The 27,919-nt window shown below is 36.5% G+C and overlaps 1 protein-coding gene across 14 annotated transcripts in view; it reads right to left on the bottom strand.

Moving 5' to 3' along the window:
- Positions 1-27,919, bottom strand: part of MBNL1 (muscleblind like splicing regulator 1) — a 179,326-nt gene that overhangs the window by 113,276 nt on the left and 38,131 nt on the right. Inside the window, exon 1 of one of the 14 annotated variants that reach the window (XM_060099525.1) lies at positions 1,221-1,317. The exons of the other annotated variants lie outside the window; for them this stretch is intronic. Within the exon in view, the coding sequence (XP_059955508.1) occupies positions 1,221-1,226 (6 nt within the window). The 5' untranslated portion in view covers positions 1,227-1,317. Of the gene's footprint in view, positions 1-1,220; positions 1,318-27,919 lie in introns of those variants that run through there. 14 annotated transcript variants of the gene reach the window in all.

A 27,919-nucleotide genomic window follows, 5' to 3' on the forward strand; every position in this document is an offset into this window, starting at 1 on the left:
GGGAGAAATTTTTGACAAAGGTGCTTACAGCTGTATCCCTGCACCTAGTTAACCTGGCAACATAGTAGGGGCTCAGTACATATTTACTGGCTGAATAGTGGTGCCACATGTGAAAAGGCACTTCTCAGAAGCATGGGGGTAGGGGTGGGGGTGGAGGCGGGTTATGGTCAAATAGAGTTCTTAAAAATTAAAGTTAAACAGGGGTCTTCTTACATGGCTTGTCAGAACCTTTATTATGCTCCTGAAAATTCCTAAACTTGATTGTCAACATTTTTCATGGAATACCTATTAATCATAGATTAATTATTCTAGAAAAACTTGGTCTATACCTCTATGGAAAACTTGATATTTCTGCATCTTCCAATCTTTCAATGAAAGACACAGGTGAACTATAAATTGACACATATTCATCTCTGTTATAAATTATAAGGTGGAAGAGATATGTATGTATTTCAAATCTCATAGTAGGCTTATCACAAATGGCTGCTGCTTTGGGATAAGGAAATTTTAGAGGAGAATATTTTGGAGTGAGAAAAATTGAGAGAGCTCATTCAAATTATTCGTTTTACCAATGAAGAAACTTGCTTGAGGAAACTATTATACCTTGTGTTGGTAGATAAATACATTAGCAATGAAGTTTCTTTATTGCTAATGTCAAAGATTCATCCTGTGCAACCATCTGACTAATATAAACAATATCTTACTAATTTGCTTACATAATTATCTTGAATTGAAAAGAATATTCCTGGCAAGAATTTGTGTATTAAACAATCTCTTATTTTAAAATTCTATACTCTATTGTGCTGAAAAAAAAGGAGGGGCTCATTTAGAATTGAAAGGGAAAATAATTGCTTTCATATACTAGAAAGTCTTTTTTTTTTTTAATCACTGTGGGTCAAGTGAAAAACAAGAATGAAGATTAAATACTGCCTGAGAAATTACATGGGAAACTATACTCCATATACTGAGCTAGCTAACAAACTTCAGGATTAGTATCTTCAGGTAGTAAAGCTGGAAATAAATATGTTTATTTATGGAACATACACAGGATCACAGATCAGGTCACCAGTGTTAAAACTATGATTCCTTTCTAAAACAATGTTCTGATATTCAGATTATCAGATGCCATTTTCCCATGGACGCCACCTCAGTCCTTGAGAGAGCGAACCTGCCCAAAGGTATCTTAGTAAACTGGCTCCCCAGTTGCCTTAGTCACTCACCAGCATCCATTAGCCAACTCCATGCTTTATCTTCAATAGATAAGATACGGCTTCTTCTTGCCATGGTGCCATGAAAAGGATCCAGAAGGTTCCCTTAAACCACATTTCCTGAGTGACTGCTGCAGCACCAAGAGTAAAGGATATGCCAGGTCAGCCACTTTTCCTTCCCAGCAATATTAGCAGCAGCAGCAGCAGCAGAAGCAGACCGTTGAGACCCAACTCCTTGCAGGATGCTAGCCAAAGCACTCTTGTATACTCTACACCTAGACAGAGTTTGCCCGTATGTTTGCACCTTCCCCACAGTGTGTCAAAACAGGTGTTTTCCTGTGATCGTGCTTTAAGTCTGCTCCCCAAACAAGGTGATAAATACACTGTTACTATGAAATTCTAAGTTTCTAATTCTATGGAAAACATTCTTAAAGATTTACTTTATCATAAGGAAGCCTTGATGAAACCTTTTTAAATTTTCATTCACCTTTCCCACTCCTAAGAAGGAGGCAGACTGCCCTAAAATTTCCTGTTAATGAAAAAACGGATGTTACCATATGAAACAAATGCCATCATGCAATTTTGGTCATTTCTTTCATAATATTCGATCTGCCTTCCTGGCACAGAATCACGTTTTACAAATGCTAATGTTTTCATAATCTTTACAACACTCCCAACAGATGGCGAAATATCAGGTCTCATGAACTTTATTTTACAGAAGCAACGTCTTCTCTGCCTCTATCTTTCACTCCCTTTTTGATGTTATTGATGAGTTGCTTTTCTTCCCAGGGGTGTTCAACTTAATGAGTGGCTAGAATATGGCTGGACAAAGAGCAGGTAACATCACTAACAAAGCATTTACTTTACTTAACTGATTCATCCAGAACTCAAATCCTACAGGTTAAAAAAAGCATCTACAGATTTTTTTTAAAAAAACCTAAACAGTCCAACAAAGGATAAGTGAAAACCAGATTATTATTTTCCTAATAATTAGAAAATAATTATAAACTCCAAGGCATGTGTTCTCTGCACGGTAGAAAGTAACAATTCTCATTAGCAAAACTGAAACCCTACATACACAGATTCTGAGTATAACACGTTGCTCGTGTATTAATACTTCATGTGTTCACTTCAACATCACAATAAAAATCAGAACAGTAGTTAACACATATCTCATACTCAAGTAGTGCCAGGCACTCAGTACTTTACATGTGTTATCCCGTTTAATCTTCACAGCAACTGCAGATCAGGTATTATTACGGCCCCATTTTGCAAATGAGAAAACTGAGGCTCAGTCAAGTTATGTCACAAGTTTAAGGTCACAGGGCTCGAAAGTGATTTGAACCCAGGTTGTACAGTTCCAGACCTGGAGCTCTTAAACATCTTGTTAAAACTGCAGCCTCAGTGCTGGTTTTCATTTATTTCTGTACTGCAAGTTTACCTAAATAGCTAATATGTATACAGTACTTATTGTGTGCCCTAAAATTCCATAAGTCCTTTGCATGTATTAATTTCTTCAAGATTCAAAACAATCCAGTGAGGTAAATACACTCCTATTTAGTGGGGTAAGAATGTTAAGGAAGTCGCCAAAGGTCATAGGACTACTAAGCAGCAAATGGAAACTTTGGATCCAGGGAATGCAGCGCCTGAAATTGTGGTTTTGTGCCTACATCTACCCTCTACTGCCTCCTGAAAGCTGACTGCATGTTAGACTCTTAAAGGGGATAAGAAATGTCAGGTCGGGCTTCCCTGGTGGTGCAGTGGTTGAGAGTCCACCTGCCGATGCAGGGGACACGGGTTCGTGCCGCGGAGCGGCTGGGCCCATGAGCCATGGCCGCTGAGCCTGCGCGTCCGGAGCCTGTGCTCCGCAACGGGAGAGGCCACAGCAGTGAGAGGTCCGCGTATCGCAAAAAAAAAAAAAAAAAAAAAAAAAAAAAAGTCAGGTCTGGCCAGAACCCTGGTGGAAGGAGGATCTGCTATCCCGTCTCTTTTCAAAAACATATGTATAAAGTACATGAGCTTATACAATACACAATTCTATCATTTTCCTTCATGATGCTTACTAACTTAAGGAATTAGCAAATATTTTATGTGATTCTCAGATTTTAAAAAGTCAAGGGCAAATTCAGCTTTCACATTTTATTCCAATATATCGTATCTTCAGAGGCACTAACAGGACAGTAACATTATTATCATCACAGTGTCAGTCATTCTGTTTTGGGGAATTACCATTGCTGACGGTCATATTTATATTTTATTCCCATCATTGGCAAATAAATGTAATTATGTGCAGGGCCAAGACTATAATTGCGAGCTTAGAGGAAGCTTCAGAAATCCAAGGTTCATCCCTTGAGATGCTGGCTGCAATGAACCTTGCACCAAAACACTTCCTTGAATATTCAGTAGCTGAAATGACCTTCTTTGAATTAGTTCTTAAGGACACAAAGCCATCTGGGGAATGTCAGACAACTCAAATCAAGCACCTAGGGTCCCAAGTGTAAGTCTGAAAAAACCAATGAAGAATACTGAGACCAAGCTATTTCTTTAATGTAGCAGCAAAGCCTAACTCTCAGGATGAATTTTGGCTAGCTTTAGCTTTTTTGGCTTTAACCTGACATAAATTACCATGAGAATCCATGAAAAGTTCAGAGAGAAAATACAGTTATGGTAAAGGTGTCTATCCTCTGTCAGAATTTAGCCACCAGCTGTAAGAAATGCAGCCATTTGGTGACATTTAGCAGAGAGAAATTTACATACCCATGTGGCATAGCCTGAGGTGATGCACTGGAGTCTATTTACTCTCAATTATTTTTACAATCAAAAGTTTCCATAGGAGGAAGATGACAATTCCTTACCCCATTTCTAGACAACTGCCTTCTCTGTAGAATTCCTTGGGAAGTGGTATTACATACTGTACCCACATAAGCTTGATTTACTCTGGCTGACACCAAGATCTAAATTTATCTCAGTGTCCAATGTTAACACTGAATTAACACAAAAGCTATTCAAAAATGTTTCAAAAACACATTCTGGAATTTTGGGGGTGAGAAAAAAAAATAATAATTCCATAGGCTTTTACATAAGGCAGAGCATAACAAATAATTTTATGACCTTGGCACTACTAAGTGATAGACTAGGAAGATCATGACTCATTTATGAAGTTGTCCAAATTTTATACGAGCATATATATGTATATATTCATTGTTTGACTTATCTATTGAAGTTACAGTTCTTACTTCTTGCTGTTAATGATGCTGTAATTAAAAACACAGAAATATGATTCTGATCATTTTAATACACTACTTTTAGAAAGATATCAGTCAATAGACATTATATTTGTAGATGAATAAATTAACTGCTTCTTATTCATCAACTCCTACTGGGTCTACTCTCTTTTATTTAATTCCTTGAACTTGGCTTTATCTGCAAAGAAATATGTTAATAAGCATCAATTCTAGCCCGTTCACAGATCAGAACAGGAGGAGTTGCAGTGAGCTTCCCAGCTTCTTCTGGAAAGTAAACAATGCACCAACTGTAACCAATCCTTAACTAACACTAAGTCGGCTAGATATGAACTGGTGATCTAAAAGTGAAAAGCTTTAATTGTGCATTACAAATTTCTGAGTCATTCTGTCCTCACAACTTTATGCTTTAAATAAACCTAAATGCTGGCTAAAGAAAATCTACAAGTATGACTTAGTGTTTCCAAACCAGGAAAAGGAAGGAGTTTCAGTGTTTGAGATAAGGTTTGTTTTCTGGAGTTTGGAAAATAAACATTTCCTATGCAGTTATGCCTTGGGGGGGAGAGAGAGAGAGAGAGAGAGAGAGAGAGAGAGAGAGAGAGAGAGTGTGTGTGTGTGTGTGGAGTGTCTACATTTGTGTGGGTAAGGGTGGAGAGGGGGAGAGAGGGAGGAGAGAAGAGAAAGGTAGAGAGGAGAGAGGGAGAAAGAGAGAGAACTTTTTAGCAGTATTTGGTGTTAATGCAAACTGGTTATTTTGTGCTGGAATTAGAATTTACCTCAGGAAGTATGTGCACATGTGCCATGAAAATATTGCAATTTATCATAAAATCAACAGGAAATGCTTACCTGACTGTATAATGCATTTCTATGAATGCAATGATACAGAATATGTCCCATACAGTTGCATAAAATAACAGTACTCTTGGGTCTCTAAATTATATTAATTTGATACCTTTATTTCAATATACATAAGCCATTTTCTGCATTTTAATAATAATAGCATATTTTTTCCATATAGGAGAATAAGCAAATTTTGTCCTGATGCCCTGCTTATATAACCTTAGAGATATCTACTTTCTCAGTAATTTTTATGTAATTTATTGTTTACTGTAGTTACTAAGGAATGGCCAAGGGAAGTAACAGTGTCATATTTGTCAAGTATAGATACATTTGTAACCTATCATATGACATTTTAAGTATCAAGGCATCAGTAAGAGCTTCTACTGCAATTGTACATCTTCCCATGTGTTAGTTGGTTAGTTGGAAATGCGTCACACAAGCCTGTGTTCAATATATGGACACAGGATTAAAATTAGAAAAACAAAATGCCACTTCCGGGTCTGTGTCTACCAGTGCATTTAATCCTCATTACACAACTCTGAGGCAGGTGTATTATTATTCCCCTTTGACAGGTGAGAACACTCAGAGAGGTTGAAAAATGTGTCCAACAAAAGCTGTTCCATGAATGCCCCTAATAGAAATTAGGGATTAATAGGATTTCACCAACACACACACACGCGCATGCGCGCGCACACTTGTGGTTTTCCTGTTTTCTGTCATAGGGACTGTTTTATATATATATTTCATTTGATATATAGTGTTAAAATTTATACTTTCGAGAATTTATAGAAATAATTCTTAAAGTATTTGGAGATTGCTACTCCTTCAGTTTACTGTTTACTTCAGATAAGTAAATATATAAGTGAAAATTATTTCAAACCAAGTAGCTTATATATTTTAATATGTCCAGAATGCTTTTATTTTGCCCAACACTTGAAAACAGTAGAACATTTGTTTGTTTTAAAAGAAAGCCATTTTCTTTATGCACTTGGACAGTTCTATCTGACCTAAGCCAAGTGAGCTCAGCCAAGGAGTAAACATCATTCTTTTATTTCTACAGGGTTCTCTTAATCCCTAACAGAAAAATTTCCCCACTTGTGTTTTTGTTTGTTGTTAACATAAAGACTATATGTTGTAATTACATGCGACCAGTATTATGCCTTTTTTTTTAAAGCCCAGTTTCGCCCTCTAATGAGCTCCTGTTTGTTACCACTGGTACTTCCAGTTCCACCTTCCTGTTTAAAATATTTCTTCCCCCGCTCCCCACTTTTTTTTTCCTTCCAGAAATGACTAATCTTCCTGTTATTCTACTCTGTCAATTTTTCCCCTGGTATTCTTTTCATGTTGCGTAACATTTACTTTTCACCAACTCCTTTTAGAAGTTTACTACTATATCCTTGTTGCTAGCCTTCCATTTTCTACAGATTAAAACAGTCAATATTTATGGATGAGCAGACTTTTTGGTCAACTTTCGTGCTATTCAGATTAAGCTATTTCCTCAAGTCAAAAATGCAACTATTCTTTCAATTGACATAATATAAACAGCAATTTTGATCTTCAAAGTCAAGTCAGCTTAATCTTCAGTTACCAGATATCACAATGAAAGGGCTTAGTTTTTTGTTTCCTTTCAAATTTCCTGATAAGGTAGGTGCTAGAAAGCAAACCTAATATCACTGCTTTTAGAAATCTCTTGCCTCCCCACACGTCTCCATAACATCATAAAACACATTAGCATAGACTCATAAGCAGAATGTAAAATTTCTCTATCTTTCTGATTTTCAACTGCAAAAAATACTTTTAATGATATGCCAGGAGTCTGCCTTTTACCCTAATTTCAAATAATCATAACAGCTATCTCATACTGTCTGAACATGAGTAAAAGAGTAGATCTGAGAAGAGTTTTAGAATTACAATGCTCATTTAAATAATATAATCTAAAATTTTACAACATTAGTACCACATGTCTAACAAAACAATATAAATTATAGCCTCAGGTTTACATAATACATTTTTCTGGTGAATTCAACATTAAATCATATTCACTATCTCACAGTCACAGAATCCCTTAGAGAAAGGAGTGTCTTACTAGTCCCATTTACACTGGCTATTCATACAAGAAGATGTTCACAAAGCTTTAGAAGTTGTGTGTTTTCTAAAATCCAAAAATGCCTTAAAAAATCCTGACAAAACACATTTTAATTATAGGAGATAAAGACAGCCATAAAATGTTACCCTCGGTTCCTGAAAATAGAAGTCAAATTAAGTTCAAATATTTGCTTATATTAAAATAGCACAGGATCTTACCACTCACTTTTGTCTGGGGGAGGTCCCCATTACTCCCTCTTCTTACCTTTCCAAATAATAAAAATTAAAACTTCCTCATTTGTCACATACAGTGCCCTGTATGGAGATACTTCATTTTTCTTTGGGTCAGCAGTCACAACTTAACTTTGAAATCTCTTTGTTCCTATATTAGACACCAGGGCCAGGGTCTCTAAAATCAGCTAAAAATATTGTTCATTAAAATGTATAAATAGGACACCAAATATGATAGTAAGCAGAAACAGATTCATATACATGTTTATTTTTTTAAATCATATCATATTATGAGTAGAAGAAAAATGCAAAGTATATATTCTGTGAAAAAGCAGGGCTAGTGTCTACACCCGTAGTAGCTAGCCTAGCACGGTGTTACCAGAGAAAAAGATGATCAATACATATCTTCTGAGTGGATAGATTCAATCATATAGAGGTATATTTATGGTAAACAAAAAAGGAGGGAAAGGGAACTTCCCATGGGAAGTAATGTTACCAAAATGCATTCATCAAAAAAAAAGATTAGGAGAAATAATCCAAAGAATTTCCTCAAGGGAAATTTTGTAAAAATCTGTTAGAATCCTTTGAATAACTATACTATAACTATATTTAGATCTTATATTAGAAGTTAATGTCTGATTCTGAAAATTGGTAAATAAAAAGTCATGCAGTTTCTCCATCTTTTTGCTATAAACTGTATTGTGGAGTTGCCAATTAGATACTAAGGAAAAGCTCTTTACAGAAAAATTCCAGATAATAAATGCAGCAGGAATAATATAGTTAAAAGTCACCGTTTTGCAATCCCTAACAAAATCATGGAGCTATGAAATGATCGACAATGCAGTGAAACCACTGGATCCAATTTTGATGGAGAATTTTATAGGAATTGGCTCAGGCTCACCTGAACTTACTGATAGATTTCAGCATCATTAGAAGTGGAGAGAAATGAAATTATTCCCTCCTGATGGGATGCAATTGAAAGTACACAGCACCATCTGGGAAGTATTCTCACCAAATAACAGTAAGTAGCACTAAAATTAAACTCAATTCTAGCTTTAATTTCTTGTCTACAGAAAATAAGGGTGATAGAGGAACAAACTAAATAATACCATAGGGAAGCAATTAGCTAAATTCAGAATCTCAGATGTTCTCCAGGACAATGACCTGATTTTTTCAACTAATAAAGACATGGGGTGGGGGAGTGGGGAAGAAGCAGGAATTATCATAGATTAAAAGAATCTTAAAAGACATAAAATCCAAATAGATGTTGTTTAGATGCACATCTGACAATTTTATTTAGATGCTCATTTGAGCAATCTACCTGTAAAAAAGATGTGCTGTGACAACTGGGAAAAGTTGAATGTAAAGTGGGAATTAAGTGATATAATGACCATATGACCCAGCAATCCCACTACTGGGCATATACCCAGAGAAAACCATAATTCAAAAAGACACATGCACCCCAATGTTCATTGCAGCACTGTTTACAATAGCCAGGTCATGGAAGCAACCGAAATGCCCATCGACAGACAAATGGATAAAGAAGATGCGGTACATATATACAATGGAATATTACTCAGCCATAAAAAGGAACGAAATTGGGTCATTTGTACAGACGTGGATGGACCTAGAGACTGTCATACAGAGTGAAGTAAGTCAGAAAGAGAAAAACAAATATCGTATATTAATGCATATATGTGGAACCTAGAAAAATGGTACAGATGAACCAGTTTGCAGGGCAGAAACAGAGACACAGATGTAGAGAACAAACGACGTATGGACACCAAGGGGGAAAGTGGCAGGGAGGGTGGGGGGGATGGGATGAATTGGGAGATTGGGATTGACATGTATACACTGATGTGTATAAAATGGATGACTAATAAGAGCCTGCTGTATAAAAAAATAAAATAAAATTCAGATATAAAAAAACAAAAAAAGTGATATAATGAAATTATTGTCGATACTGATAGATTTGGAAATAGTTATATTCAAAACAAGTTATATTTAAAACAAGTTCTTAACACATAAAGTTCCTACATACATACAAGTAAACTGATAGGACAGGATGTCTGAGATTTGCTTTAAAATACATCAGGAACAAAAGGTATGTGGAAAGTAATACATGAAACAAGATGGACAAAATGTTCACAGAATGTTCACATGGATACATCCATAGAAAATGCAGATTGATACATACACAGAAGTTGTTACAGTGTTTCTCTAATTTTGTGTATGTTTAAAAATTACCACAATAATTTTTAAAAGCTACAAAAAAAAAAAAAAAGGAAAGCAAAAGAGAACGAGTTGTTACTGTCTAGAAGAATAACCAAACTTTCTCTTATATTTTTAACTCAGAGTCACAAAACCTGGTTGACAAGCTAGGCTTTGCTTCTTAAAATCTGATCTGGCTGACCTAACTCAATTCATTTATATCTGTGAACATAAATATCTGTATCTGTAACAGGGAAAAAAATGATCTTTCCTACTTCAAGATAATACATATATGAAAATAACTTGTAAACTTAATTTATATCTATACAAATATAGATATATTATTAAAATGCTTCCTTGTTCACCTTCATGTCACATGTGTATATTATCATCTCTTTTCAACCAAGTAATAAGGTCTTTATGAGCAAAGTCTCTAGCTTATTCCTTCAACCAACAACCATTTGATCTTCTTCTATGGGGTCTACTATGTAACAAGTATTTCACTAAATGACGAGAACACAAAGGTGGTAAGTCACAGGCCATGGACTCAAATCCAGAGAGGGAGGGAGATGCATAATTATGATTAATGTGCCAAAGACAGTTATAGAGATATGAATTGGGTGCATTACAGAAACGAGAAGGCAGGACAATAGCATGGCCAGGGCTGGGGTGAGGAGAAGCTTCCTAGAGGAGGTCATGTCTAAACTAAATCTAAATATGAAAAAAGTCTGCAAAACTCATATAGGAAGAAAAGAGTTCTCAGCAGAAAGAAACAACAACAACAACACAAACAAAGATAGAGGACATTCGGTTGGAAGAGCAAAAGAGGGAGGCTTTTACCACAGGGCACTATGGCTAACACTCATTGTTAGAGGCACTGAGTCTCAATCAATGACCCACTGGACTCAGAAAAATGCGAAGTACTTAGTAAGGGATCAATAAATATCTATTAATTAAAGTACAGAGAGATAAATGGTAACACTACTTGAGTGCTCATTGTACATCAGGCATTTTGCTAATATACTGAGATAAGCGTACTTCTTACTCAACCTCACATCAATCCCAGGGTGGGTACTATTACTATCCCCCCCCTCATACAGATAAGGACACTGGGGCACAGAAAGGCTAAGTAACCTGCCCAGTCACTCAACTGGCAAGTGGTATAGAAAGAAAAAATCTGGAAATAAATAAAACAGCAGAGTAAGAAAATATCTGGAAATAAAATTCTACATGGATATTCCATATGGTCAAACAATTTTTTAAAAAAGAAGAGACAATTCTATAAACAGTGGGTGCTGCTAAGTGTTTAAGAAGTAGCTCTCTGGGGAGGGCATTGTAGCATTTGCCAATTTCCACAGTGTAAATCCTCCTACCATGGCCAATTTTAAGCTGCCAATACGACATCACTTAACCTGGAGTTGGGAACAGGTCTTATGTAAGCCAGTCCCAGCACTCCATTGGCTGCAGCTTTCAACAAGCTGTACAGGTAGAGAGTTAAATTAACAGGCTAATCATATGACCAGGAGATAACAAGTAAATCAAAGAAAAGGTGCCACTGCTATCTCTGTTATTTACAGGACTCTTGTATATAAGGAATAGACAATTTATATTTGAAATTATTGAGCTCCTAAGGAGTATAATGAAATATATGAAAGGCAAAGAGGATGAACAAGTAATTCATAGAGGTTCCTCAAGGAAACATACATTTTATATGAATGACAGAGTTGACATTTAAAAAAGTATTCTTTCTATGTGATTAATGAACAGTAATTAGTAAGTGATTCCCTGCTAAACTATTCCTCCCTCAGGGAGCACACAAGAGGATTTATTTCTAACTAGAGAAGTGGAAAAATGAAAGCACAGTTTAAGGAAGCTATTTGATTTGGGTCAGCAACAGTCATTGCAACCAAAAGGAGGGGCGGGGGATTATTTTTGCATACCCTGTGCCTTGCAACCTACCTATCATATAAAAGGGGTTGAATGATACTGATAAGGAAGGAGGAAAAAAGCCAGTCACTCACAGATCTAGATCTAGATCCAGATAGATATTTCTATACACAGATATGTGTATAAAAGGGAGTCCAAATGATTAATATTAGTGTATGTACACCACTGCTTGAAAACATTCCTTTAGGTTATCTATTGAACAAAGCATTGACTAAATAAGCATAGTTAGATGAATTTTATATTTATATAAAAGGGAGTTAGAATTATTAATGTTTATATATTGATCCTATCTCCTTATAAAGTTCCTTTATCATTTAACAACAGTGTCCAATAAATAAATATATCTAGATAAATTATAAATGAAATATAAAATCTCTTTTTCACACAGAATGCAAATATAATGCTAAAGAAAAGCAGCTGGTGATTAGCAAAGCAAAAAAGATAAATTCTACACAAATTTGTTTAGAGGTCTACCAACCTTAAACCAGTATGTCCCCTTTTTTTGGCATCTGGCATGTTACTGAACCTGGCTCTTATGAATCCACAGCCTATCTATTAGTTCATGGAATCCTGACTTAAATAGACTCCCTAGAAAAAACTGCAGTTCATTAGTACTGTCTTTTGCTATTTAATACATATGCAAAACAAAGGCAAAAGATGCTTCTGAGCCTTCTTAGAGTCTATATAGGTTGCTTTCTGATGTTCTTCTTGTCTCAATAGTAGGTCCCAGGCATCTTTTATTGGGTCAATTTAACTATTGATTTCTACTCATAATGCTTATCAACAGCAGAAAAATGTCACTTTTTCAGTCCACTGCCTTAGGGGAGAAAAATTCACAGAATAAATGATTAAAAATGAAAAAAATCAATCAGCAACACTGTTACCTAGTACATAAAACAACTCCAATAACCAATTTTGTTACTTAACTAAATTGACATTTTTCAGCCCAGTTAGGAGACTGGGATGAGACTACGGGTGTATATTTTTATCTTTGTGATATCACAATTAGTTGAGAAGTGAAAATTCAAGTCAAGTGATTTTAGTGTTCTACATACAATGCTAGTTTTCATTTCCTTGAATGAATGCTAGTTTTCATTTCCATTCAAAGAGGTGACTGTGTCAATTTTTAATGAAATGTGTGGTCTAATTTACAACTGTAATGACTATAATTAGTGTAATTGTTTTTTGAATCTAAAGGGTGGGACAAGGAAGGTTATGGCATGAGTCAGAAGCTACTAGTTCAGCTGCTATTCTGCACTTCGTCCTATTTTAAAGTCAATGCAAGTAAAGTAAAATTTATTGGAAGCTGACCATGTGTCAGGCCTATGGGTAGGCACTGAAGATTCTAATAACCAAGGAATAGTCTCCGCTTTCAAAAAGCTTCCAGACAGAGGATGTGGAGATCAAAACCTAACTACAATGGTCTATTTTAGGAGTATGACAGAGTTCTAATGTATCTCTCCTGTCACTGCATTTTTATGCAGTAAAATCACCTAGGAAGTAATGTGTGCGTTTTCATATTTCTGTGCTATGGTAATACTACCTGGCTTATTAGAATCATACCTAAAACCAGAATGAATAGGCTTTAAGTTAGGGATTAAGCGATTGTTTCTGGAGATACTGGTTCCTGGTGAAATCTGATCTGTCCAGATTTACAAAAAAAAAAAAAAAAAAAACTCAAGATAAAACAAATATCACCATCTCTTCCAATTAGTTTAAAAGTAGATCCAACTATGTGTTCTTGTGAAATTAACATGTTACTGTGTGTTACACAAATAAGAAGCAAGACTTGAAATACAGAAATACAGATTTACTGATTTAAAAAAAAAAAAAGCTACTTAATGTTTTGGTGATGAAGCATGGCACACCAGGCTCAATCGGCTGTCTCTTGAGCATTTTAATTACTTCCCAACTTGCAAGACTAGGAAATCAAACTAGTCTCATAATCATCAACAAATACAGTAAATGTAGTACAAAGGTGTTCTCTTTTGAGCACCACATGAAGAGGCGCACTGATGAAGCCAGTAAGTATTGCTTATGCCACGGGAAGATACTCTACAGAGCCCGTATCTCTTTAAGATTATTATCAAGGCCTTACCTTCCGTGAAAGCACACTTTGCAGAAAAGCATGCGAAATCTAAAATAATGGGTGAGAACTTAGTCTCCAAGTAGACAACATTTACAAATTGTGAAGCTCCTTGAAGAGGGCCACTAAGTCTCAAGAAGTAACTGTTTAAGTGGAGACTGACCAGCTACATAATTACTCCACTCTAACCCTAAATGAGCCTGAAGTACTAAATTTTTAATCCCTCCTGATGATCCTCTTCAAAGTGGATAAATGTAGGTTTCTCCTCAGTCAAACACTTAATTGCTAGGACTACTGGCATCAACATAATCTGGATGGTTTTTGACTCTCTAGAACTTTTTTTAAATAGCTCGTCACACAGCTCCTAAAAGAACTGTTAGAGGGAAGAAATAATGAGCAAGTTAATAAGTGGTAGGGCCTAGGCATTTATACTTTTTGGAAGCTTGGACTCTCTTTTCTTCTTCAGGTTTAAGATATGCAACACTGTACAGGTTTCACACTGGGAAGTCAAAAAAATTTTTTTCCCTAACATTGGAGTGTGGAGAAATTTTTTTTTTTTTTTTTGCGGTATGCGGGCCTCTCACTGTTGTGGCCTCTCCCGTTGCGGAGCACAGGCTCCGGACGCGCAGGCTCAGCGGCCATGGCTCACGGGCCCAGCCACTCCGCGGCATATGGGATCCTCCCAGACCGGGGCACGAACCCGTATCCCCTGCATCGGCAGGCGGACTCTCAACCACTTGCGCCACCAGGGAGGCCCTGGAGTGTGGAGAAATTTAAGTGCAACAGAGATACATGATCTCCCGACAAATGACCTGTGTCTTTGTTACTGTTATTAGTTCTACAATAAAAACAACAGTAGTTATAGTTGCAGTCTGGATCCCAGAATGTTCCCCTCACAATAAACAGCAATGCTAATCAATGTTTTTCTCAATATTCTCAGCAGAGTGAAAGAAAAAGGAAAAACAAAACACCAATGATGTTGCTATCCTGGTAGTATTGCTTCTTCCCATTCAACCTTTGAAGAATAAATACTCTTCTACCTAAGCGTGATACTTTCCCAACAAAGCACTCTTACTAACAGTGAGTTACTATTGTTACAAAAATAACTGTGTATTGTGCCACTGCCCCGACCAATTATCACTCCCCTCTGAGACATGGGCTATCTATACAGCCACTGTTATCAGGAAGCCTGACCAGGTCCCTATGTGCTGCCTGCACAAGATAACATACAAAACATGGCAGGAGAGCAAATAAAGGCCTATTCCAGAGATTTCCATCAATAGAACATAAATAGTCCATCACAGTGTCAGAGCAATTTAACTGGATGAGTCCTACTATAAATGAAGGGTGCTGGATTCCTTAGAGAAATAGTTTAAGAATATTTATATGTCACTATCCAACAAATGTCCTATTACATGAAAAAAAATTCTCTAACAAATTTGAAAGCACATAAAATCTGCTCACAATTATCGATCATGGTCAGGAAGAAACATTGCTTTCAATTCAATGAACACTGAATGCCAAGGACATTCAAAACACCATACATAGAGAGGTGATGAATGTAAGCCTCCCGTTCTTAAGGAGCTTATAAAATAGTGGGAAAAAGAAACATGAAAAATGAACTATAAAATCAGGTATAATGTGATTTATTCTGTAATACATAAAATGGTAGGAAAATGTAGAGAAGAAAAGTTATTCATGAAGTATGTCTCATCTGATAATCACTGTATAATGAGGGCCTCTTATGAGTAAGAGCACAGAGTGAGAACTAATAACTCATCTGTCAACTGCAACCACAGGTTGACTTTAGATGCAAGTTTAGCCAAAAAAAAAAAAAAAAAAAGGATTCTATAAAAATCAATTGGCTAGGGCTTCCCTGGTGGTGGAGTGGTTGAGAGTCCGCCTGCCGATGCAGGGGACACGGGTTCGTGCCCCGGTCCGGGAAGATCCCACATGCCGTGGAGCGGCTGGGCCCGTGAGCCATGGCCGCTGAGCCTGCACGTTCGGAGCCTGTGCTTCACAACAGGAGAGGCCACAACAGTGAGAGGCCCGCGTACAGCAAAAAAAAAAAATAAAAAAAAATAAGGCTAGTAGGTTATATTCCAAATTTTAAATATTAACCTGATACTGAAAAATCATAATAATCAAGGGTACTTAACTAGCCAGGATATTACAATTTGAAAGCTGGCAACCATCTGTGAACGACCATAGAGTGTCTTTTTTTTTTTTAAAGCTGTATTGATTTTATTTCTATTCTTCAAATTGACATAATAGCTACTCATGGCTTAGAAATGAGATTTGCAGCCTGTCCTTCCAAAGCTCTATGCAGTAATGATAAACCCAGTAGTTGGAATCCATCAAGCTCACACTGAGCCACTGTCACTGGCAGAGAAGTTGCTGCTGGACAATGCATCTTTTCCAACCACCTGGAATAGAATCTGTAAATCCACAAACAAATGATTTTCCATCGATCAAGTCCTATTTTCATTCAAATGCAGTTTAGAACCACACAGTGGAATACATTTGAAGCAACCTGATAAACCTAAAACATTGAATCTTTAAGTTTATGATGACACAGTTTTATATGTGCTAATGGAATTTTAAAAAAAAGACAACAGTTCAAAAAAAGAACGGCCAACATGCTGCCAAGGTGATGGAGTTAAAGTGTGTAATGGTGTTAAATAATTTCCTGTCGAATTTCAAGACCAACATTCATTAAATAATTGGAAATGTATGAAACAGTATCCTTTTAAGGAGGTTTGTCATAAGATAAACACATCTTAGTGATCAAATCACTTCCAGAATGCTGGTAACTTGAGATTTCATTTTTCTTCCAACAGTGACCTGTTTTTCTCTATAACAGTTACTAAGAAAAATATTTTTCAGCTAGTCATAAGAATGACTTCCTTAGAAGCCCTTTCCTTTGTACTATTAAACAGTCTGGAAAATTGCTTGCTTGACTCATTCATGCTGTCAAAATATACTACAGGCTAAGGCTGACCATCAGTTTTCCCTGTTTCCTAGAACAACACATACAATTTATGCATGAAGTTCTAAAGTAACGGCATCTGGAGTTTTAGCATCACTTTCAGGTATTGATAGTTTATAAAACTATATCCACCCAGGCTAGTCTAATCATTTGCTGTGCCTGAGGCTGCCCCTAATGCAAGAAAAGTTTCATTCATTTAAATCCATGATCGATCAGAAATTCAAAGAGAAGATATTAGAATTATTTGGAGATTACTCTATTTGCAGTTACTTGGAGATAATGAGATGAAATAAAATATGCAAAGTATGAAATTCTTTACAAAAATAATTATGAGGTCATCAATGGAACTCCACATTTGTTGATATGCATTATAAGAATCTTAAAAGTAACACTTATTCTTTTACCAACTATCTATTTTATTATAATTAATAGAGGAGATATAGCAAAATGGAAGATACGTAGCAAAAAGGAACCCTGCTAATTACAATCCATTTTTTTTAGGGAACAGAAGTCATAGCGAGTGTTATTTAGAGAGAAAAAAATATTTTTGAATCTGAAAGCTAGCAGGGACATTAACGAAACAGAGTGACTCCACTCTACCTTCTAACTATGAATAAGAAATTAAGTAGGTGAGAAGGTTATTTCATTTTTTTTTTAAGTCGTGTTTTCAAATTTATCGACGGTGCTAATCAAAAAGCAAAGTCAGCTCTATATGGGGAGTCTGGAGCATGTGAAGATTTCCAGATGGTTTTATCCTCGGGAGAAAAATCCATCTTCTATATGGATTGAGAAGTCATGGCAAAAATACTACCTTCCCTGCACCTCTCAGCAGTATTCAAAGAATGGTTGTTAACCAGGAGACTACAGCTTTTGAAAATATATACCTGGCCATGTCTCTTGGTTTAGAGATTCCAACCGAGTAGGTCCAGGTGGTGGGGCAAGTGGTAGGGGTAGGGAAAGAATATACCTGCCAGGTCTTTTTTTGCTTTGCGCAGAAAGCCTGGAAGAGCACCTGAGATGCTCTCTGGCACACAGCAGGCATGTCACGTAAGCTGTTGACTCACATGGAATTAAGTGGGTCCTACTGTTAGGATGGCGGATCACTAAGCAAGGGAAAGGTTTGAGTCTAGCAGGTATTTGTAGCAAAATGATCCAACTGGCACCATCTCTTACACACTCTCTACTTTCAATGCTGAGCTTTCACATTTCTACAGTTAAAGTTCCAAACTGGCAGGTCCTTTGAGGACAGGGTTTTTAATAGGCATTTCCAAAAAGCCAGTCATAATTGTTTATGTTCCCTCATTTTTCAAAAATCATATGCTAGGCAAATAAACCAGAGGTGGCAAAAGGTTATAGATCAAAGAGCCCTGCAAGGTATTAACACAGGGAGAAAGCAGTCCTCCTTCGGTCATCCTGAAGCAAACACGTTTTGAAAAAGTAAACAGATTTAAAATTTGAGGCCATACTTTGACTGGGAAGGATTAATAAGGAGCACCTTTATTAACCTGAAAGTTATTATCATTATCAGTATTTTAGTATTTTTTTTCCAATCTAATATTTCCATAAGGGGGGGGAGGGAGAGAGAGAGAGAACACACAAGTGCATGCTCTTTGACTGCTGATGTTATCTGTAGAAACTTGTCTGCTGGAAAATGTTTCTTTAACTTTGGTTTGGCTCCTATCTTGGATCTGATGGGAAATAAAAACTTTTCCATGGATTAGAGCCAACTGAGCCGCTAAAACAAAAGGTAACATTCATTAGAGGACCATGGTACCATGATCTCATTCTGAAGGTTAATTTTTTTTCACATTAAGTATAGATTGTCTGAAGTTTGGAAAATTCAAACAATGTCAAATAAAATAAGTAAATATCAGCCCTACCTTAAATGTTATTGTTTATGTGAAAAAATATTTTTAGCTAAGAAACAAAAGAGTAGATAAAAAGAACTCATTTGATTCCCAGCTTAATCATTTAACTTAATTTCCTGTCTCTGCAATATCCCCAAAATGTGAGCACCTACACACACATACACATCCCACTTGCTATTTCCACATATATCCAATAATATGTGATTTCAATAGAAAACCATTCTTAAAAAGAAGTGACTTTTTCTCAATAAAATGTGAGCATCTAAGGGTGTTAGCTCCCTTGATTTTTAAACGAAATAGAGGGGGGAAATCCCAGCTTTTACACATCTGCTAACTAAATATCGATTGACCATTTAATGCCAGGAAGGACTTACTGCACAATTTTTGGCATCTTCTAAAATGTTGAAGGGACTTCCCTGGTGGCGCAGTGGTTAAGAATCCACCTGCCAATGCAGGGGACACGGGTTCAATCCCTGGTCCGGGAAGATCCCACATGCCACGGAGCAACTAGGCCCGTGCGCCACAACTACTGAGCCTGCGCTCTAGAGCCCGTGCGCCACAACTACTGAGCCCGCGTGCCACAACTACTGAGCCTACGCACCTAGAGCCCGTGCTCCGCAACAAGAGAAGCCACCGCAATGAGAAGCCCACGCACCACGACGAAGAGTAGCCCTCACTCGTGGCAAGTAGAGAAAGCCCGTATGCAGCAATGAAGACCCAACGCAACCAATAAATAAATAAGTAAATAATTTTTTAAAATGCTAAAAACAAATTTTATGTTTCCTGCCTTCAGAGGTCCTCCTGTACTTTCTCCTAACTGTTTCGCAACATGTTAAAAGCCTAAATAGCCAACTCAATTAAACAGGCTACAAGCATCTCCTTCAAACACGTGATCCTCTTTCAACATCAAGTAATATAATTAACTCATTGCCACATACTAAATCAATACACAGCAGAATAGAATGAGCAATAATCAATGGCCTTAACAAGAAGGCAGTGGCATGGCTCAATAAATAAAATAGTAAGCGCACAACTCATATTCAGAATTAGAATATAACAAAATTTATACACAACTGCAAAGGAAAACCCAGAGCTAGACACAGGAAACTACTAGGCTATACTAGCCCTGAAAAGACAATAAAATCAGGGAGCTGGGGCATTTTTCCCCATTTGCTGCAAAAAGTATATACTCTCATTTCTAACTAAAATAAAGAAGTCTCAAGCTTGTGAATTAGGCCAGCATCTTTAAATATCTTGAAGCAAAAGAGACCATTTTACTGGGCTAGAATTGGATTCCTATCAATTCTGGGTAATATGAAAGGGGGAAAAATGAGGATGTGATAAATGGAATATCTTGGACTTGGATGCCCCTTTACACCTTTGAGGAAGTTAAGTGGTAGATATTTTACCAACTAAATAAGTTTATACAGGTATAAAAAGAACAAAGTAGGGATAGTGCAAATCATGAAAAAATAGACTTTAATATCTAACCTTCTAGTCTGTGAAGGTACTTTACTGAATAAACATTAATTTTATTTTTGAAACAAAGCCCTAGGTGAGTCTTTTAGGAAGAAATTTACATAAAATATACTATTTGAAATATCAAATGTGAATTACTTATTTTAGGCCAACACAGAGCTAAAGAGGCATTAGGTCTAAATGTAATTAAATTTGGAACAGATGGTTACAACCACTTTTCCAATCATGGATAACTGCATTTATGAAATGGGTTTTTAGGCACAGACCATGATATAAATACTGACTTATTTTATTAATACTACCCCAGTGAGCTTAAAGTCAAGTGGTACACATGCTAGAGGTTAAGAGATGTTTTCTCTTGATAACAGGTAAATGAATAAGCTAGTATGTGATAATGCAGAAAAACGTCATTTTTAAATCTTTAAATTAAATAATGGATAAATACCTGTAGTACAGTATGCAAAATAATGTGACATTTCTTCTGACATAAGGAAAGTTCTTCTCTTAAGGGGAAGATACCTTAGACTGAATTCCAGCATTCAGACAAGAACACCACAAACAGCTAGCTACTAGGTATGAAGTGTTTACACTGAGAGAGATGTTGCATGGAATGACCTATATTATGGAAATGATCTCACTGAATCCTCACAAACATTCAAAGCAGGTATCATTAGTCTCATTTTATGGAGAAGGAAACTGAGACTTCGGGGGGCAAAGTGACTGGCACAAAGTCACTAGGAAGTGACTGATAGAATCAAACCCATATCAAGCTGCATTCATGGTTTTGGCTCTTAACCAGGTCTTACTCTTTGCCATGAAAAGTTTTTTATTCACACATTTTTGAATATGGCTTTTTGCAATTACTCTGCAGATGCTACTTTGAGTAAAAACTCCAAGGTAGCATTGGGACTAAGTGAAAACCATCAGTGGCTACATTCTCGTTACTCCTGGAACCCATATATTTGCTATAAAATAATATTTTATTGTAAATTTCATCCCAAGGAAAAGAGCAAAGAGGCTAATCTAGACACTCAGAAAACACCAAGAGGGAAAAAAAAGCAAAACTATAGCTAAAGCAAACTAATGAAGAAAATGCCCAGAGAAATGAAATCAAAGGACGAGGAATACCAGCATTCTGGTATACTCACCTTTCCCTGTGATCAATTTGGTTCTGAACACAAAATAAGTTTTACTTCCATACCAAGTTTGAGTTTATATATCAAAAACAATTTTTTTAACAACATTTCTAACTGGCTGTTTGACTAAACTGATGCATTCAAGAAAATGGCCAAAAGGCACTGAGTTTCTAATCGTTTAAGGAAAGTATCCTTGTAACACTAGCTATTGATGTTAAAGGTTTTCTTTTCCCTTTTGTCCAAGCCAGCATTTGTCCAAATGAAAAGCTCTGTGAGGATAATTATATGTTTCTCATAGAGCACTTTAAGTCATATAATGAACACTAATATTTGGATACCTCTTTTAAAAGTCCAATTTAAACTAATATTTACTAAATACCTGGTAAGCCCAGGAATTTGATGTCCTTAAATCCATGTTTTTCTGAGAGCAAACATGCTCTTTTGTCATATCATGAACAAAATGCAAACAGTGATTCTTATATTTAGTCATTTTTATTCCAATTACAAATAACACAAAAGTCTTAAAAACAATGTCATAAGCTATTTTAAAATTAAATATTCATGTGAAAAAAACTTCCCTCTTACTAAAGATAAGTACTATACAAATATACAAAGAATTAAATTACCTACTAAAATATTATTCCTAGCTAATTTTTAAAATACAATCTTAAAAGTTAGCATAAATATTAAGTGTGACATACAATAGGAAGACGTATTATATAAATCATTGTCAAAGAGGTGGGTAAATGCTTTAATCTAGATTTTAATTTCATATAGTATAACTCACAAAGACTTAGAAAGGCTTAAGCACAGTTTTTTGTTTCCAATATTATTATAAATGCCCAGTGAAACTCATGAAATATGAAGGAACTCTCACCCATTAAAAAAAAAAAAGCCTCATGGTTCTATGCATTAGAAGAATATCAATTATACTACTTCCTTGAATAAGAAAGGATATTCTATTTTATACAAAAAAAAATCATAAGGATAATTATGTAATGAAAACCTCCTTATCTGGTGCCCCATACTTCACTTCCAAGCTTTGTCTTAGAATACTGAAACTCTTATTTGTTTTTTTCTCAGAACAGCCTATTATTCTGATTTTCTATGCTGTTCCCAGTCTGGCATGACTTTCAAAATTCTTCCTGACCTAAGTTTTAGATTCTCTATATTATCAAACTTCTAGTTAAAATTTAGTATAAATTTTCCATTTTAAATTTTTAAAAAAACCTTATTAGTGATTATTCAGGGATGTTTTTCTGAATTAAGAAAAAGTGTGAGTGATCATGTTTTAAAAAGTATAGTTGTTGGGCTTCCCTGGTGGTGCAGTGGTTGAGAGTCCGCCTGCTCATGCAGGGGACACGGGTTCGTGCCCCGGTCCGGGAGGATCCCACAAGCCGCGGAGTGGCTGGGCCCGTGAGCCGCTGGGCCTGCGTGTCCGGAGCCTGTGCTCCACGACGGGAGAGGCCACAGCAGTGAGAGGCCCGCGTACCGAGAAAAAAAAAAAAAAGTATAGTTGTCTTAAATTCAGGCAATTACAGTGACTCAACAAATATGCCTAAGTATGTCTGTCACTCTAATATGCAGACTCACTAATAATTAACACTATATTTTTGTATGCGTAAGATCACTGTGTAGTGCTTCATAACACTTTGTCAGCTTAAACAAGTTAAACTCAGAGCATAGGCTCTAAAGGTTGAAACACAGGCTGTAAAGACAGGCTGCCTGTATTGAATCCCAGTTTGATCACTTCCTGGCAATGCAAACTTGTATAGGTTACTTAATCATTCTGAGCCTCATCATTTTATATAATCAACAGATGATGATCAAAGCAGGGGAGTAAAATTAACCATTTCTATGTGTTACCTAAAAATCAATCTGATTCAGGTTTATCTTGCTAAATTTTGGAATATGATGGGTCTAGTATAAATCTTTTACCATGTAAACACACTCTACTAATACAAGCACACAGTTTCTCCAGCAGTACACATAACCAGAGTTGAAATTCATCTGCTCTTCCCACACTGACTACTTAATGGTTTCCAAGTTTTTCATGACAAACCTCTCAGACATACACAAGGACATTTAATGCCTACTTACATTTTACGTGGGCAAATTTGTGTTCCACTGGGACATTTTAATATTAAAGAATAGAAGAGTTAAAACAATGTTTTATTATTCTATGATCATTTTAATCTTCATTATACTTCTCAGAAGCTGTAGTCTATCAACAACCTAACAGGCTCTGTGTGTTATTCACCCACTGCCTATTGCAATGTCTGGTACACAGCAGGTAATAAATGATGAAAAGGGGAGGAAGAATGGATTACTTTCCATTAATTGAGATGCAGAGGTGGCAAATACTTTGGTTTGCCATTTTTTAAATTCCTAACCATTCAGTATAAAAATATGTGTTTGGGGTGAAAATCTCTCCTCCAGCATTATTCATCCTTACGGGAAACACAGAAGCCAACACAGAAGCCAAAAGTAACCAATAAAGATTCTAAAAAATAATAATAATTTTGCAGTTCTCACCATGCATACTTAACCCACTATATGTATGTTACATATAAAGGTTGGGGGGAAGCTACTTAAATAGACTCCATCATGCAAAAACTTGCAATGTAGATGACTCTTCTTCAATGTGGATATGACTTTTAGTTTATCTGAGTTTAAGATGAGTTTGTTTTGGTTTTGGGAGTGTTCTTTTACATATTGGGTATTCTTATGTGTACATTTGTCTTCAATTTATTACTGTGCTATAATTCATGGAAGGCAATATCTGGCAGTAAAATTTCATAATAGTGAAAAAATTTTAATAAATAAAATCATGATGATAATCTTTTCTCATGGCTAGATTTAGATTTCATTAGTTTCCACTTAGCCACGAAGAGATATGAGATAATGTGAAGAAAGTCCATTCAGAACACAGATCTCTCTTAACAGGATTCTTTATAAATAAATGAATTCTTTAGTTATTTCGTTTTTCATGGTTCATTTCTCAGTTGCCTCCCTTAAAGAATTGTTTTATGAAAAGCAATGTCGTCTACCAAAGAGGAATCTTATTTTGGGCATGATAAATTTGGCTCTGTATTTCTCTAAAACCTTTTTTTTTTTTTTTTTTAACTTGGCCCATTTGGTAAGCTAACACTGTTTAGTTAGAAAAGCTTTATGGGACTGGAAGATGTTACTAGACTTATTTTCAGTCTATGAACGATTTTAGAATATTAGATGAGCAAAGATATCTGAAAGCAAATTATCGTCTGAATGCAGTAACATGGAAAAGAATGAATTACAGATGTAATTTATCCGTCACGAGCAGATCCTAAACACTGATTATGTCCGTGCTTGTGCAGAAAATTGAAAATGATAGAAAAGCTTCCCAGCTTTTCTAACTTTAATTTTCCATGTTTTACTTTATGTAATTTACTGTCAAGTATTAACAGCAGATGCTTCCTGCCTTATTTGAGAATAGCCTGGAATTAAGTATAAGTGATTCTGAAAACCAGAAGCCTCCACACCAAGTCTGAATTTTATGCAGAGAGATAAATTCTAAGTTAAGATGCCCGGGGTCGTATGGGGTCTTGAGAAAACAGTTTTTGGATCTCAATAAATAGTGAGTCTCAATCTAACATGAACTGCAATTAAAATATAAATATTGTTGAATAAATTCAGATAGCATCAGGGACCTCCCTGGCGGTCCAGTGGTTAAGACTTCGCCTCCCAATGCAGGGGGTGCGGGTTCGATCCCTGGTCAGGGAGCTAAGATCCCACATGCCGCACGGCCAAAAAACCAAAACAGAAAACAGAAGCAAATTCAATAAAGCCTTTAAAAATGGTCCACATCAAAAAAGTCTTAAAAAAAAAAAAACCTGAGATAGCATCAGAAGAATCCTTCTGAGCCTAAACTTGTTATCTAGGGTTAAAATATAGGTGGTTCCCAAGAGACCGATGGTGATGCAGGGAGAGCTGCCCCAGCCTGGTGGCCTGTGGCTATGGGAACTCTCTTATTGGGAATTCCCTCTAGTTCTTCTCTTTCTACTTGTGGTCTCAGAATTAGTAGTTGTGAGAGGGAAGGGAGGGGAAAAAACGGAAAGATAAACCACCAGACACATTTCTCTTTCTCTTCCTTAAGTTTCTCTTCCACCGACCCTCCAATTGCTATGGAAAAGTTCCACCTCTGAACTCTACCACCACCACCTAATATACTGGTGTCCCTGTTAGCAATTTGCCCCCGGAGGGCTGTGTTTTTAATATCTGCCTTCCCAAAGTTTGACACAGGAAGTGTTTAAGTTATACTCCTTGAATTGTGAAATCCCCACCCCCTATCACCTCCTAAATGTCTTTCTTCTCATATCTGGTTCTTTATTGCTGATCCCTTGACTATATCCTGTGATAAAATGGCCAGAAAACAAAAACAAAAAAATCTTAGTTTGATATTTTCACTATGCACCTATTTTTCCCCATTTCTACTAGTAATCAGAAAGAAACGGTATCAAAACAAAGCTACACTTTTGATAATTTTAGAAAGGAAAGAGAATGGGAAGAAGCCGTTCATCAATATGAAGTTCCACAGTGGACCAGACTCAGAACCAAAAAAGCTATATATTTGAGAAGGAAGCAGGTTGAGACCTTAGCAAAAAAGAAAGGTTACTTGGAAGATATATTAACAAAAAAGTCATCCCACCCAGGGGAAGCTTTTGACATAGCCCCTCATTCCATACCCTGTCTTTAGTCCCTATGATTCTGAGCCACTACCCTATTGAAAGCCAGCTCTGGGGCACAGGAGCAGCCCAAACATGGAGCTGAGGAAACCTCCCGCACCAGCTTGCAGATAGCGTCTGGGAGTTTGGGAAAGGCTACCTTCCCTGCATTAGGCCCAGATGAATTTCCAGAGCCCCAAACCGAAACTTGAAATGTATTTTTCCCATCGAAACAGTTTAACAAAAGCAGCTGGGGACCTATGACACTAATATTACTTAAGATGTATGATGGGGCAGTACTCAATTATGTTTCTGGGGAGCCTCCTGGGTTTAATTAATAATCAGAGTTTCCAGGGTACTCTTTGCACTGGACTATAACTCAAGCATCCTATGGGTTACTTAGGCTTCCCAGGGTTGGACTAATGACTTAACCACACTGCTTCTGTGGAAAAATGCTTTCTAAACAATTAGAACTTTGGAATATGTTTTTTTTAATACATTGGGGGACAGCCATGTAGTTTATACAGTGACTCCTTAAGATGATTAATTTAAAATGTTTTTCCTACATGGCCATACATTTAAAATAAATATATAATCTTTGAAAGTTGGTGGAAGCATTCTTTTTTTTTTTTTTTTTTTTTTTTTTTTTTTTTTTGGTACGTGGGCCTCTCACTGTTGTGGCCTCTCCCGTCACGGAGCACAGGCTCCGGACGCACAGGCTCAGCGGCCATGGCTCACGGGCCCAGCCGCTCCGCGGCATGTGGGATCTTCCTGGACCGGGGCACGAACCTGCGTTCCCTGCATCGGCAGGCGGACTCTCAACCACTACGCCACCAGGGAAGCCTGGTGGAAGCATTCTTGATGCTATTTCGTGTTCCCTCATTGATTCATTTGTTGACTTAAAATATAATGTTTTGAGTATTTACTGCTTTAGGCCCTATGCTATAAATCTGCCTGAAATATTAATTTTTATTCTTAAGCACTACTGGTCAGGTATTTTCTTTGCTGAATTCTTGGGATGTGGATATGTAAATTAAGAAGCAATGTTTTACAGGAAAGTGGTTAAAAGTGCAGGCTGCGAAATTAGGTTACCAGGCTTGGAGTCCACATTTTACTGGGTGAATGACCTTGGGGGCATCACTTAACTTCTCTGTACTCCAGTGTGACCATCTGAGAAATGGCAGTGATACCAGTAACTCTTCAAAGAGTTTTTGTGAGGACTAAGTACTATGAAAAAATTAAAAGCACTGAAAATACTGACCAGCATTAAATAATTTTCAATAAATATTAACTCATTTTATTTTGCTTCATACAGAGGAAATAAAGTATATTTGCAGAAGCAGCAGAAATAGGCATCAGAGTAACTACAGATTCTTTTGTCGAAATCATTGAGATCTGTTTTTTATGACATACGTTCCTGTTATATTCCAGTTATAAATATATAACTGTTTATATAAGTATGCACTGGCAATAGGAAAATTTAAAAAATAAAGAAAGCAATTTTTTATTTCTGTATTAGTAAAAATCAATCCATTCGTGATATGCCATATTTTATTGACTAAATATATCATGATTTGAAAGGAAAAAAAAAAAAGGCAACTCTAGTTAACGAGGACAGGAAAAGTGAGGACAGGTTTGCCAAGATAAAAAGATACAAGTTTCTCTTCAGAAGTGATCTCCCCTCATACCCAGATGTTTTTCAGGGAGAGATACTTGATTCTGGAGGTTTTTTTGGGGGAAAACAATCTCGCTTACTCCCATCCCAGTAACTGCCCTCCTGAACATCCATTTCCCCCTTCTACCTAAACTACCCAGAGGCACGGTTTCAATCAGGGCGACAGTTAAGTACACAGTTTCCAGCTATCCTTGCTGCCAATGAGAAACCAGGATGAAT

This window comes from Mesoplodon densirostris, chromosome 5 (assembly GCF_025265405.1).
Source record: "Mesoplodon densirostris isolate mMesDen1 chromosome 5, mMesDen1 primary haplotype, whole genome shotgun sequence".
Taxonomy (NCBI): Eukaryota; Metazoa; Chordata; class Mammalia; order Artiodactyla; family Ziphiidae; genus Mesoplodon; species Mesoplodon densirostris.